Genomic DNA, 15,561 nt, shown 5'->3' with positions numbered 1-15,561 from the left:
TAGAGAGGTATTCGCTCTTTGGTCTCCCAAACTCCTCCATAAACTTCAACTTGTACAAAATGCTGCTGCCCGTATCGTCACTAGGACGCCATCCATCAGTCACATCACCCCCGTTCTACATCAACTCCACTGGCTTCCCATTAAACACTGCATTAACTACAAAATCATCCTCTACTCATTTAATGCAATCCATAACCTCGCCCCTCCATACCTCTCTGACCTCCTCCACATCAATGTCCCTACCCGGTCTCTCAGGTCTGCCTCCTCCATCACCCTGACCGTCCCCCAAGCCCATTTGTCCACCATGGGATCCAGAGCCTTCAGCCGCTCTGCCCCTCACCTCTGTAACTCCCTCCCCCCTGACATCAGGAACATTGACCCTAACTCAATCGCTCTTTTTAAAACTCACATCAAAACACACCTGTTTAAGTAAGTAAGTACATTTTATTTGTATAGCGCCTTTCGCAGACAAAACAGTCACAATGTGCTTTACAGTTCAATTCAATGTAGGCCTATGTACAAACACAAGAAGGCATACACACAGCATAAAAACCTAACAGGCATATATAAAACCATATAAAAGCAATACAATTTTAAGACCATACAATAAGATAAGAATCAGAACAAGGGTTAATACAGTAGGCATTGTGAAAGGTGAAAGGAATAAATTAACAGAATGCCTGTCTAAAAAGGTGGGTCTTTAAGAGGCTCTTGAAACGGTCCACTGAGGGAGCAAATCTAAGATCCACTGGTAGGTCATTCCATAACCTAGGGGCCATGGCTACGAAAGCGCGGTCGCCGCAGGTTTTGAGGCGGGTACGTGGGACAGAAAGGACGTTTTGATCAGTGGACCTGAGGGATCGTGATGCTGACTGGGGTTTGAGTAATTCTACCAGGTAGAGAGGAGCCTGTCGGTGGAAAGATCTGTAGGTAATGGTGAGAATTTTGAACTGTATCCTGTATTAACGGGGAGCCAGTGTAGGGAGCTAAGGATGGGTGTTATGTGAGAATATCTATTTGTTCTAGTTAGTAATCTGGCGGCAGCATTTTGAATGGACTGTAGACGGGAGAGAGCTGATTTCTTCAGGGCAGGGAAAAGGGAGTTGCAATAGTCAATACGAGATGAGATAAAAGCATGGAGAAGCATTTCCAGTTCAGAATAGGATACAATGGATCTCAGTTTGCTGATGTTTCGCAGATGGAGGAAACAGGACTTTGTAAGCTGTTTTATGTGGAGCTCAAAAGGGAACCATCAAAGATCACCCCAAGATTTCTCAGGCTGGGATAGACAAAGGTGGAGTAAAGTGCCCAGGTGCTTTGTGATCTCAGAGGTGATAGTGACAGGTGCAAAGACTAAAATTTCTGTTTTGTCCTTATTCAGCTGTAGCCAGTTATCCGCCATCCACACCTTGATGGCGTCCAGGCATACTGAAAGTCTTGATAGGCTGGGTAAATCTTTTTGATTAAAACTAAAGTGGAGTTGCAGATCATCAGCATACATATGATAGGGTATGTTAAAATTATGTAAAAGTTGGCCCAAAGGCAGCAAATACAGTGTAAAGAGGAGAGGGCCCAACACTGACCCCTGCAGGACACCGCAGAAGAGGGGGCAGGGGGGAGAGGCAAAGTCCCCAATGGCTACTGAGAAGGTCCTGTCCGACAGATAGGAGGCAAACCACTCTAGTGCAATCCCTGAAATGCCCACCCAGTCATGCCAGGTAAGGCCAAGTCTGCGAATTGGTACATTTCGCATGTGCGAGAGTCGCCATTCGCTTCAGAATTGGTACAATTCGCATGTACAATTCGCATGTGCGAGAGTCGCCATTCGCTTCACGCGAATCAGGCACAATTCGAGTGGGCGAGAGTCGACACTTTGGGCGCATATGAGACATACAGTATGGCGCATATGAGACATACAGTATAGGCTACGTTGTTGACAATTCTCACAAAGACACGCGATCTGAATTGCACAGAGACGGGCGCATATGAGACATATACGTTGTTGACTCACAAAGACAAAACAAATAGCTACACGTAGCCTATAAACGTTGTTGAGACTCTTATTAAAGATTTTACTCATTCTCGTGGTTGAAAGTCGGTACAGAATTGCACAGAGACGGGCGCATATGAGACATATACGTTGTTGACTCACAAAGACAAAACTAATAGCTACACGTAGCCTATAAACGTTGTTGAGACTCTTATTAAAGATTTTACTCATTCTCGTGGTTGAAAGTCGGTAACAAAACAGAGACAAATAGCTACACGTTCAAGCAATGTCATTTCATGTCATTTATTTCAAAAACAAACAATCAGAGTGTAAGAGCTCTGGTTCCAAGACACAAAAAAGCCAGGAACCAGGTCTGATGGCCCATCAACCTAAACAATAGGCCAGGAGCCGCCTTGATGGTTGTAACCTGGTGCTGTGTAAACTAGCTTGTGGGTGTTGAATTGGTATTTTTTTTGTTCAGCCACTTAACATTTTATAGTGTATTCATATCTATTTATGTCATATCATGCCTCATGACTCTTACCTCATATTCATTGTACTTAGGCCTATATATCTTATCATGTCTTACCTCATTCATAACCTCTATTGCTACCTTCACCTGTACCTGTATCATATCTGCACTAATGACCAACTATTGCTGCCAATGTTACTACTGCTCATACCCCATATATCTTGTACTGTCATATCATACTGTATACATCCCATCTATTTATTTTTATATTACCACTATGCAGAATACTCTGCACTCTTCTGCTATGGTTCCTTTGGTTAGATTCCGTTGCATTGTACTTATATCATATCAACATCAGCAATGATCTCACCTGGTCTGCCCACACTGACAAGGTGGTCAAAGCTGCCCGAAAACGCCTCTTCTTCCTGAGGAGACTCAGGAAGTTTGGCATGAATCCAGACATCCTCACCAACTTCTATAGATGCACTATAGAAAGCATCTTGACTATTAGCATCTCAGTGTGGTTTGGAAGCTGCACAGCCATGGACCGTAAGGCCCTACGCAGTCTATATATCTTATCATGTCTTACCTCATTCATAACCTCTATTGCTACCTTCACCTGTACCTGTATCATATCTGCACTAATGACCAACTATTGCTGCAAATGTTACTACTGCTCATACCCCATATATCTTGTACTGTCATATCATACTGTATACATCCCATCTATTTATTTTTATATTACCACTATGCAGAATACTCTGCACTCTTCTGCTATGGTTCCTTTGGTTAGATTCCGTTGCATTGTACTTATATCATATCAACATCAGCAATGATCTCACCTGGTCTGCCCACACTGACAAGGTGGTCAAAGCTGCCCGAAAACGCCTCTTCTTCCTGAGGAGACTCAGGAAGTTTGGCATGAATCCAGACATCCTCACCAACTTCTATAGATGCACTATAGAAAGCATCTTGACTATTAGCATCTCAGTGTGGTTTGGAAGCTGCACAGCCATGGACCGTAAGGCCCTACGCAGTGTGGTCAGATCCGTTGAGTTCATCATCGGCAGGAAACTCCCATCCCTTCAGGACATCTACCTTAAAAGATGCCTCCGAAGAGCTGGCAGGATCCTAAAAGACTGTCATCACCCATCCTTCAGACTGTTCACCCTGCTGCCTTCTGGTAGGCGGTTCCGAAGTGTCCGGTCTCGCACCCGCAGACTGGAGAACAGTTTCTACCCTAAGGCCATCAGACTCCTAAATGAACAATAATGCACTCCTCACTTTACACTTGCCACTTTACTCTTCACTGGCTCACTTTTACTGCTGTTTGCACTACTTTCTCAGTCCAGCTCATGTTCAGTTTAGCTCATGTAGATTGTTTATCTGTTTAGTATCTGTTTAATATGTGTATTTATGTTTAGTATCTATGGTAGTGTGGTATGGTGTCCTGTCTTAAGCATTCCAGTGCCCAGTCCAACTCTGTTGTTCTGTGTATCTGACAATAAAAGAGTTGACTTGACTTGACTTGACTTGTACCTGTATCATATCTGCGCTAATGACCAACTATTGCTGCCAATGTTACAACTACTCATACCCCATATATCTTGCGCTGTCATATCATACTGAATACAAATGCTATACAATACATTATCTGTAAGGTTGTGAGTGTGCAGTGGTAATGTAAGTTGATATTGATTATGTTTTTATTCAGTCACACACAGTAACAACAAACAAGTTCAACACAAATAATAATACATTCAAAGTGACTGAAAAGGCACAAGCTGAAGCATAATGCTTGTATTTAAGCCTGTCCTGTTTGACCAATTTAAGCTACCCATCAACATATGCATTTTTATTTTATTTTTTACAAGTAATACATGTAATGGAAATAAAAAACAAACAAAAGAATTGCCTCCAAAAAGTTAGTCACAAGAAGAGCAATGAAGCAAGATCCCAAATAAACAGCACAAAATCCTGCATACATTATGGACACTTGTAGCCCTCAAAAATTGCTTTAGCTACCATCCCTTTGAAAACAAAGAATGTCTTACACTTTCTTAAGATTATGTTAGCATAATTCCATAATGAAATTCCAACAACAGATATACATCTCCTTTTAATTAATTTTTTGGCATTTGGTACACTAAATTTACAGACATCTCTGAGATTATATTTTGTCTCTTGAAATGAGAAAAACCTTTGTATTGTGACTGGGAGTTGGTTTGATTTAGCTCGATACATTATTTGCATTATTTTATAATATACCAGATCATTAAATTTCATAACAAATGATTTCATAAACAATGGGTTAGTGGGTGCATAATAATCAACCTTATTTATTATCCTTATGGCTCGTTTTTGTAAAATAATGATTTCATTGACAGTTGTTTTATATGTCAATCCCCAGACTTCCACACAATATGATATGTACTAGGGAAGTATAAGTGAACAGTAAATAATATGTAAGGCCTTATCGTTTAACATGCTTCTTGATTTGTACAAAATTGCTATCATCTAAGAGATCTTTCCTTTGATATAATAAACATGTGGTTTCCATGTTAATTTATGGTCAATGACCACTCCTAGAAATGTTATCTCGGTCACTCGTTCAGCATCACTTATTTTTAATTGAATGTCCTTACCTATTTCCTTTTTCGATTTCCAAAGACCATGAATTAGAATCTATTAACATCAAACCAGGTTTTGAGGATTTCAAAATCTCTTTCAATAGAAGTCAAGAGTTGCTGTAGATTACTACCCGAACAGTAGGCTACATGTTTGTATCAGTTGGATTCGTAGAACGTAATAAATTACATTGCTTGACCGTGTGGCTATTTGTCTCTGTTTTGTTATTGTTATCTTTAATAAAAGTCTCAACAACGTTTATAGGTTACGTGTAGCTATTTGTTTGTAGTTCGCGTCCTAAGTGAAGCGCGCTTCATTCACAAAGTGGCGACTCTCGCGTGAAGCGAATTGTGCCAAGCGAATGGCGACTCTCGCACATGCGAAATGTACCAATTCGCAGACAAGACCTTAGCTCGTCATGCAGCCTATACAAGCCTATAACCTGTAAAGGTCCTGCCAACTGAAGTTGTTGCTGTTGCTGTATTATGTATTATTCAATGTTTTATTCACTGTTGTAAGGCGACCTTGGGTTTCTTGAAAGGCGCCCTATAAATAAAATGTATTATTATTATTATTATTATTAAAGCAGAGCGAGCCCCCTCTAGCGGCCATCTTGGGAACTGACTCTCTCTGGATTGAGAGCCCTTCGAAACGTTTAATTCAGGAAACTTTATTTTGCGAACAGGGAGCATTGTACGTACAATAATGAACAATGGTTTTACCACTCATTCCAAATGTTTTTCCTTTGCTCTCACACGGAACATAGGTTGGGATGTATCTGATTTTTCTGTGGGGAGCAACTGAACGTGTGCCCCTGTCCCACAACTGCAGAACGGTCCACATCCTCGAGGTTGGGGGCGGCAGGTTTCCATCCTCCTCTTGAGGGGGGAAGAAGATAGCCCCCTTCCTCAAAAACAGCCGTCAGGTCGGTTGCTTTGCGCTTCCCGTCCGCAGTGGGGGGCTGAAGCTTCTCTGCCGCGAATGACTGCTTTCTCCGCGGTTTTGCAGCTACAGTGCTGGACCTTAGGTTGTCCTTTTGCTGAGGTTGACGCTTGAGACCACGGAAGTTGTGTGCGGCCGTGTTCCCTGAACTAGAGGGGAACGGTTCGTCTGGTGGAGCTGATGTGCATTCTTGCGCGTTGGACAGAGATGGAAGGCAATTCCCTGCATTTTAAATATAAATGTGTTCATTTTTAATGAAACGAAATAATTACTAGCCTAATAATAACTACTTACTCACCGAGAGAGTGAGGTCATGCCGGGAAATATCAAACTGAGGCTATAACATATCGACCGAGCGATAGCCAAAACCAAAGTAGTGTTAATAGTAGAAATAGTAGGCCTAGTGTATGTGTATATTTCCAACCAAAAAACCAAAGGCCATGCCTTCCCAAAAAAATGTCCTTAAACACACCAATACGCGAAAGTGGCGCAGGGGCCAGAACATGTTTTGAGGGCTACTTTACCCTGTATTTATTTATTTAGGTGAAGTGTCATTCTTTATTATCTGCAGCCGTTCTGATCAGTGCGCTGATTTGTCCCAGTGCAAACAGACACGATTGTATCCACAGATAACTCGCTGAATAAACATTACAGGGTCCAAACGATTGCTCAATTAACCTGGCATGAACCTTAGCTATTTTACTTTTCAAAGGCAGTCACCTTTGGCATAGATAAGCCGATATATGGCCTACCTGTTGGGTATATAGCGAAGTTACATGGTGATTTGCTTTTAAAAACGTTTAATTCAACATGATGTTGTTTTTTATCTTAACTATAATCAACCCTACAATAGGCGTGGGAGATGCAGGTGTGGCGTAGCTTGCGGGTCTGGATTTTGCATACAGTGTGTGTGTGTGTGGCATTTAGCAATTTTCCTAGCAACCAAATATCGTTTTGGGCGGATCCGTTTAGTAGACTACTTATTTTCTAATGTAGGACACGACAAAGTCGGGGGATTAGCATGGGCTAACGGAAAATGCCATAAAACCGACAGAAAGTTACCTCGGAGGTCACCAGTAGCCAGCCAATGAGATGAATGCACTAAGGGACAGCGCGTTTATCTCCTCCCCCTCTCCAACATCCCTTTCAACCATCGTTCACTTCCATGGGGCGGAAGACAGAAAACGTGCACTGGTTCAGCGTGTCCAGCCGCTTGTCATTGAGCTGTGGCGGGATAGCCAGAAGCTGAATCCGAGACCACATCTTTAAGAACACAATCACGTTCTGCATTAAGAAGGGAAGCCAAAACTTCCGTTTTGTTAGGGTATACTGTTTGCAGAAGGTCTACTTTGCCAAGGTTAGCATTCGCCGGCTCGGACACACACGAGGGCGAAATTGCAAAGGGAAACTGACTGACAGCATCGCGTAGTAAAGATGAACGAGACGGATGGTGTCCCTCTAGCTGAATATGAATTTGAACGGTTGTTCGACGAAAAGGTGGCGTTCGACTGGATGCAAGAAAATTGGTGAGTTATAATTCAAACTATATGTGGTAACTATCTAACAACATCGTATCTGATCGAGGAGAAGCCGCCTCCAGAATTGAAAAACTAGGTTCGTTGTGTTGCGCAGCATGAGTTCTGCCGTGTCCTTAGCTTCGGTCGTAGTAGTAGTTGAGCCAGTTAAACGGCATTTTTTTAGCAAGATCATTTTTTGTAAGGCTTTCAGAACACAACAGACGTTAAACTTTGCTCAATTGCACTTGTATGGCGTATATAAAATAAATCGGTTCGAATTTGATCGTCTTCTGCAGGCCATATAACTGTTTTTCTCTGTCCATCTCTGTCAACTTATTAGAGGGAAGGAAACGCCTATGCCCAGCTTTTAACTTTAACTTTGGGTACTTAGCTAGAGATCATAGCTTATCTTACCCGGTTACTTCCTTTTACTTTCTCAGTGGTTTATTTAATTATTTCTTGTGGTTACATAATTCCGCTGTTCGACGTGCTAGTGACGTCAGGTACCTGACTGTTTCGGAGGCCATACAGGTTCTTTGACCCAGTGGTGGTTGCTCTCTCATTTTCAACCCTGGCCTGGTCCTGCAGTATTTGTACACCGTCTTTCAAGGCCAACAGATAAGATAAGTTATGAGGCAACTTTCACTGCCCAGCCAGGATGCATACATAAGCGTGATCAGCATTTCATTTTCTAAAAGAAGTTCCTTCCTTCAGGCTGAATTGAGATGAGTTTATCTGTGTAAACAATGGTAATAACTGGTAATAACACACGTTACAACGATTTAGAAATAATTTAGGCATTTATGCATTCCATCGTTTCTATTTAATCACGTGGCTCCAAAATGGACCTCAAGACTTGAAGCACAAACTTAAAGAAAAGCCTAATTGTTCTCTGCCTCGTTGATGTTATCATCAGGTAGATCACATGGCAGTGTGTGTTGTGCTGCTAACTCACTAACTCACTGCCAGAGTTAAAGGGGTAAAGCCTAACTAGAACCTCCTCGCTGTGGCTCTCTGACTGTCTCAGGCGACACAGAGGAGTTTAAAAAACTCACTCAACAGTGATATTAAAGACAACAGCAGGGAAGCTCACATAGCCTCTCATCCTGGGAAGGTCCTTGAGTAGGCCGTATATCGATATCCTTGAGTATCACAGTATTATGTTTTGTAATACTTTGTGATTCTCAAAAACACTGGATCAATTTTATTTATGACACTAAATAAATAAATAAATATATATATATATATATAAATAATATATACAAAATATAGGCTCATTGTAAGTCTTTTTTGTGCTCAAATTGGACAAAAAGTATAGCCTGGCGCTGCCTGTTGCAGTGGTTATAGTCTGGAGAATCTCTTCACAAGATGGGTCACAGAGCCATTGTGAAGTGCCTCCATTCAGCAATCAGTGTGGGTGGCTAAGTGTGATGACGTTGAATATATCACCTTCCTCGCAGAACCGCAGTACATCGCAACATATTGAATCCTAACCCCTGTATCATATTATCAGATTCTTGCCAATACACAGCCCTATTATAACCCTAACCTTAATTTCCCAGTAAATGTCAACACACAGCCTTCGTGCCGTTAACTTTGGTTATAACCAAGGACATTGATTGTTTCTTTGTGTCCTGTAGCCATGTTATCATAACATTTGTATCTTTTGGCTTGCGAATCTCATAAGCATCACAGCCTTGTTTGTGGAGGTGAACTGTCTGGTGCACGCATACTCATAGAGGCCTACTAACGGATCCTGGGACAGAACTAAGTCTAGTGTCCATCTGGGTCATCATTGTTGTATCGGGGGGACAGAAATAAGCCTAGTGTCCATCTCGGGGTCGGGGGACAGAACTAAGCCTAGTGTCCATCTCGGGGTCGGGGGGACAGAACTAAGCCTAGTGTCCATCTCCGGGTCGGTGGGACAGAACTAAGCCTAGTGTCCATCTCGGGGTCGGGGGGACAGAACTAAGCCTAGTGTCCATCTCGGGGTCGGGGGGACAGAACTAAGCCTAGTGTCCATCTCGGGGTCGGTGGGACAGAACTAAGCCTAGTGTCCATCTCGGGGTCGGGGGGACAGAACTAAGCCTAGTGTCCATCTGGGTCTTCAGTGTTGAGTCGGGGGGGCTTTTTACGCCTGGCTTTAAAATGCACTGTGGGGATTGGATTGCAGCAGGATAATGCTATATATATACAGGATAATGCTAGTTATAGTAAAGGATCGTACTGGACCACCTAAAAGTTAAGGAGGAAATGCACACAAGACGCATTGAGGGCGGATTGTTGTCTGATCGGCCAAACCACCTCAGTGGTCTTGAGTCAACATGACCATGTAAATCAGCTGGTAGAACAATGTGCTGAATCTGCTAAATGACTGAACGTGAAAGTGATGAATTTGGTCCTGCCAGCGCTGTCTGGCCCGCTGTAGCTCACAATGTAACGACTAGAGCCAAGGCCAGTGCACGGTTCTGGGTCTGTGTGAGAGAAAAGGTGTGTGTGTCTCTGAAGGGGGCCTGATGTGCTGAGGCAGCGGAGTGGAAGGGACAGGTCAGGGGCTCGACCCTCACTCATCCACCGGAGGCTTTATCACGCAGAAATTGGGTTGCACTGATGGGCGCACACACACATGCTTCACACATTCACTCACTCACACACAAACAAACACATACACACACACTTACAGACAGACTGCCACACACTCAATAAAGTCTGTTTTAAGGGAGCAAAGCACACTTACAGAGGCCTTACTCACTCAGCCTGCATTCAGACAGATACACACACACACACACACAAACACACACACACACACACACACACCCCACACACAGAACAGAATTGTCAGCTAAAATCGGCAAATGATCTCCCTTTCCCAGCTGTGGTTCGGGTGATGTGTTTCATTACTTCAGATGGGAGCCTGATCTTGTTTGCCTGAAATAGCTCCCCAGAGGCCTAGCCAAGATGGCTGCCGAGTGACGAGATTTGCCTGTAAGGACTTTTCAGTCCTCTCAGTGTTTACAGCTTCATGTGAATAGTGCCCCTATAACCCTGCTGAAGGGGTATTTCATTTAATTAAATTCAGTTAAATTTGATAGCGCCAAACCAATAAAACTGTCCCGTGGTGTTTTGCAGAGCCTGAACCCCCCCCCCCCCCCCCCCCCCCCCCCGCTTGGAGCAAGCACAATGGCGAGAAAAAACTCCCTGTTAATCAGGAAGACACCTTAAGCAGAATCACGGCACATAATGGGCAGCCTCTCTGCTTGAGGCCTGTCAGGTAGAGATGGAAAGAGGGGGGGACGTGTCGGAGTATGGTACCACTAACCTCTGCAGGTTGCATTGCAACAGGATGAGCACTCATGCTAACAGCACAGAGCAGTGTCTGTGAGCCTCACCCTTTCCTGTTATATAGATAAAAGCAAAGTGACTAAGCGTACGTGCTCATGTGTAACAACTTCATAATCCAAATCAGAAATAGGTTTCGTGCCAAGTAGGTTTCCACAAACAAGGAAATGCTCTTGTTTGTGTGGCGCTAAACAAGCATGCAAGTGTTCAAAGGAGAACAACACGAAGACAAAAGAAGTGTTACATAGTTGTTTTGCACGACGGAGTTTCGCTAAATGACAGAATGTTGTGTGAAACTACGAAATGTAATCGTTTTCTAACATGGTGTAATTGGAATCACCCAGCCTATTCGGATATCTGGAGGTGCTCTTTTTACAAATGTCCCTCTCTCCCTCGCCTCGTTGGGCACAGGCATGATGCCAGATGGACCAGAGGGTAGAGGAGAAGGGGCTCAGCCTGAAATGTAGCTTATGTCAAACGATGCACAACCGCAAGTATTTATGTAATTAGTGTTGCTGGCCAAAAGGGCACAGATGAAGGTTGGCTGACTGAAACATTTGTAAATTTTTTGCGTCTAGATACCGTGGCTATTCTCTCTGTTTCCTCGCGGCTTTGTGGAGTACGTTGCAGGGCCTCTGCATTGTTATCTCTGGACAAAAGTTCACTTACAATGGTAGTATGCTGTTATATGGAGTGTACTTTGAAGTTATCTCTTTGATCTGTCCTTGATATGTCTCTGATTTGTCCTTGATATGTCTCTGATTTGTCCTTGATCTGAGTCCAATCTGCTGCAGATCCATTACCTCACAGCTTTATTTCAGAATCACTCACATGCTATCAGGAGCTGCACACTAGAAGTCAATGGCCAAATCACATTAACTTCTAGGGCTGGGCGATATGGTTAAAAAATTGTCACGATAGATATTTATATTTTCATTCGATAACGATATAAGACGATATAAATTAAGTCTGTTTCATTTGCTTCAGACAAGAACGCCTGTACAAACCAAATGTTTCAATGTTTCTTTTTTATTGTAAACCCAACATTTCTCAACTTCAAATCAAATCAAAAGTGGAAATATACAGTAATCTTTCCAAGTAAACAAACTGATGTCTGATAATAACCGGTTCGTCCAGTTGAGTTTAAAAACATCAGCTAAATGTGTGTAATGCGAAAATACGATGATAAACCAATAAACAGGAGCCCTGGCTGTGGAGCAATCCGGGGGGTGGGGTTATCCCCTCAAGTCTAGGCTACGAGATTCAGCCCTAACAAAGCAAGAAGTTCCGATCATTTGAACGCCAGCAAGAAAATAACATTTGCGAATAAAGTGCACGATGGAAACATAGGACATTGTTCGTGTTTTACTACTCAAAGCATTCCAGGGATTGAGTTACAGTGGCAAGTTAGCGATCAAAGCAACAGGTAGACCACCTCCCAAAATCAGAGCAACAGCAGATTACAGCACAGCTGGCTAATAAGTGGTAACGTTAGCTACCAATGGAGTTGAATGAATGGTGTGCTAACGGTCACATATTAGAACGTAGCGTAAATGTAAAACCTTTTTTTTTCTGTCTCACACTGTGATAAATATGTTTAAGTGACCACCGTTTAATTTCCATAAACTGTAAGTTTGTTTATGGAAATGAATACATTGCTAGCGGTAGGGCTGGGGGTAAACGATTATTTTCAAAACGATTAATCTGGCGATTATTTTATCGAATAGTCGACTAATCTAACGACTAATTGGACGATTAGTCTAACGATTATTTTTCTGTTGCTCGATTAAAACCATAATGTATCTCAAATAAATACCCCAAAAAATCTTAATAATATACTTTAATGAGCACCGTTTTGCACAGCAAAAGTCCAACAATGCATTTCATGTTTATCTAGAGTTCACAGTAAAATGTTTGGTACTCAAATGAGCCCTATCACATTTGGATGTGGTGCTCATTCATTTAAATGTTTTCAGTGCTTATAAAAACATTCATTCATTGATGAGCACTGCGCACCACCTTATGTGCAGCCCTGTCCTGGACATTGCTTGGCTGCATTAGTTGACATTGGCGATCTAACGTGGTAGTGAATCATGATACATACTATAAGCTGGCCAACGTTAGTCTAATGTTATGTGTTTGACTCGTAAATGACCACAGCATGAGTTAGCTCTCTGTGCCGTTTGTTGGTGCTTGGTTGGCGTGTTCTGCAGCCGTAAGTTAACGTTTACTAAACTGACACAGCTGTCTAGCCGCTGCCGCTATAGTAGCTAGCTACCAAGCACGAACAAACTGCACGGAGAGCTAAGAAGATAGTTAGCTAGCACCACCGAAGTGCGCAGAGCTCAAGCTACACAACACACTGAACAAACGTTAAATACGAGACGTTTGAGAATGGAGATAGAAACGCACCCCATTGTCTCTCGTGAAGGGGACAATAAGTAAGGTTGGTTACATTAATTTAACGTTTGTTCAGTGTGTTGTGTAGCTTGAGCTCTGCGCACTTCGGTGGTGCTAGCAAACTATAGCTCTCCGTGCAGTTTGTTCGTGCTTGGGTGCTAGTAGTTAACGTTAGCTAGCTACTAGTGTGTCAGTTAAGTTAACGTTAACTTACGGCTGCAGAACACGGCAACTAAGCATGAACAAACGGCACAGAGAGCTAAGTCATGGTGTTGGTCAGCTTATAGTATGTATCATGATTCACTACGTTAGATCGCCAATATCAACTAATGGCGCCAAGCAATTCCCTGGGTTTCTGCTCTCTCGGTCCTTGCGCAATGTTTGTTTCTGTTTGGGTCAACCACGTGTATGTGCCGAAGCGTCGACGTAAAAATATGGCGTCGACGTAATTTTGAAATCGACGCGTCGACGTCATCGACGCGTCGCTACAGCACTAGCTAGCGGGCGTGGTGAAGCGTGTGGAAATAGTGCTGACCGGACTACAGAGCTAGTTAGCAGGCTAGCCAGCTAGTAAGCACTTGTATGTAGACGCTTTAGCTGCGCAGTAGTCTACACTCTGACCTAACCATAGACAACGCAGCGATTTAAGACTTTTTAATGCCCCGCGGTCATCCTGACATTTCTCCGCAACTTCCTGCTGCATCACAGAAATTAAATGGACTGCTGTTCCTAATTGTTCTCTATCGACATTATCGATATTATTGAAAATGAATTAATGTTACGATAGCTTTATCGAGGGAATTCATTATCGCGATAATTATTTATATCGTTTTATCGTCCAGCCCTATTAACTTCCATTATAGCGTTTGTGTGTGTGATGTGACGTTTGTGTGATGGCAGCGATTTAGCCTAGCCTAGCTGTAGCAGATATGGTTTAAGTCATTGCACTCTTTTACAGTCCTGTGTGAGAGTGGCACATGCCCTATGTACAAAGGCGTATCTCAAGGCACGTCTGAAATCTCAGTGACGATAATATATCATCAGGCAATCATTCAGGTTGTCCCATCCACCCAATCAGAAAGCAGTCAGGGAACTGTCAATCAACCCCATGTAACCAATCAGGAAATCAAGGGTTTCCCATACAGGAAGCCCATGCAGCCTTGGCAGTGGTTCTGTTTGCACTGTGAGGGCGTTCCTCATAGTTTGCATACACACACTCTGTAAGTCATGTTGGGTTCTAAGGCATTTTAGTGATGATGTAGAACTGGAAGCAGTATGCATACACACTCTGGATAAGTCATGGTTGGTTCTAAGGCCTTAAGTGATGATGTACAAGCATATGATGAGAAAAAAGGAAGTGGACAATAAGTCGACTGGTGTGACCTGTTTGTCGAATATATTTCTCACTTTCTCTTTTCTCTCTGTCTCTGTGTGTGTTTGTGTGTGTCGGTGTGTGTATGTATGTGTGTGTGTGTGTGTGTTCGTGTATGGATGTGTGTGTGTGTGTATGGATGTATGTGTGTGTATTGTGGTCTAACAGGAGGCAGTCATTCGTGTTCTGTGCCATGTACGCTGCTGTGATCTTTGCTGTCCAGCTGTACATGCGAGAGAGACCCAAGCTGGACCTACGCACACCTCTGGTGCTCTGGTCACTCAGTCTTGCTGTGTTCAGGTAAGAAAACACACACACACACACACACACACACACACACACACATATGCACACAAACACACACACATGTATAGCACATACACACACGCTACCCCAGTCTTACTTTCAGACACAACATGTTCTTAAGCAGGGGCATTTTAAAGGGGAAGGGCTTAAGGTGCACTTGCTTTGTAGTGGCCTTGAGTCAGGTCACACTTGAGTGCCAAAGTCAGTCAGTTTGGAGAGTCCCCCCTCTCTTTCTCCCTCCCTCTCTTTCTCTTTGTCCCTCTCTCCCTCTCCCTCTCTCTCTCTCTATCTCCCCTCCGTCTTTAAGCCGTATTCCTGTTCAGTTGAACAGTATGGTGTGTTACGGGAGCACTGGTAATGGTTGACGCAGACGGTCGATTTGATGTTTAAGATCTAAGTGGTCACAGCCTGTGGGAGCGACACTGATATGGATGATATTTGTTCCCCCTTGATGTAAGAAAGGAGTCAAAGTATCCTCCATGTTGTCGGGTTCCGGTTGAGTTGAGTGTGTGTTGAAGGCTGAACTCACTGGCTAGGACCGCAGCAGTAGCATTCAGGGCTGATACATGGGAGCGGTAAGGGCTGCCTAAGCCAC

The 15,561-nt window shown here is 43.1% G+C and overlaps 1 protein-coding gene across 1 annotated transcript in view; it reads left to right on the top strand.

The window, feature by feature from the left end:
• Nucleotides 1-7,429: 7,429 nt before the first annotated feature.
• The window catches only part of LOC308362143 (very long chain fatty acid elongase 6-like), a gene marked incomplete at its 3' end in the record, with an annotated part of 14,354 nt that continues 6,222 nt past the window's right edge, over nt 7,430-15,561 (top strand). The window contains exons 1-2 of the mRNA XM_080834673.1: nt 7,430-7,558; nt 14,829-14,960. Of these exons, the coding sequence (XP_080690799.1) occupies nt 7,467-7,558; nt 14,829-14,960 (224 nt within the window). The 5' untranslated portion in view covers nt 7,430-7,466. The remainder of the gene's footprint in view (nt 7,559-14,828; nt 14,961-15,561) is intronic.

Source organism: Sprattus sprattus (genome assembly GCF_963457725.1).
Source record: "Sprattus sprattus genome assembly, chromosome: 3".
Lineage (NCBI taxonomy): Eukaryota > Metazoa > Chordata > Actinopteri > Clupeiformes > Clupeidae > Sprattus > Sprattus sprattus.
The sequence above is the reverse complement of the archived record's forward strand: the minus strand, read 5'-3'. Positions and strand labels throughout refer to the sequence as shown.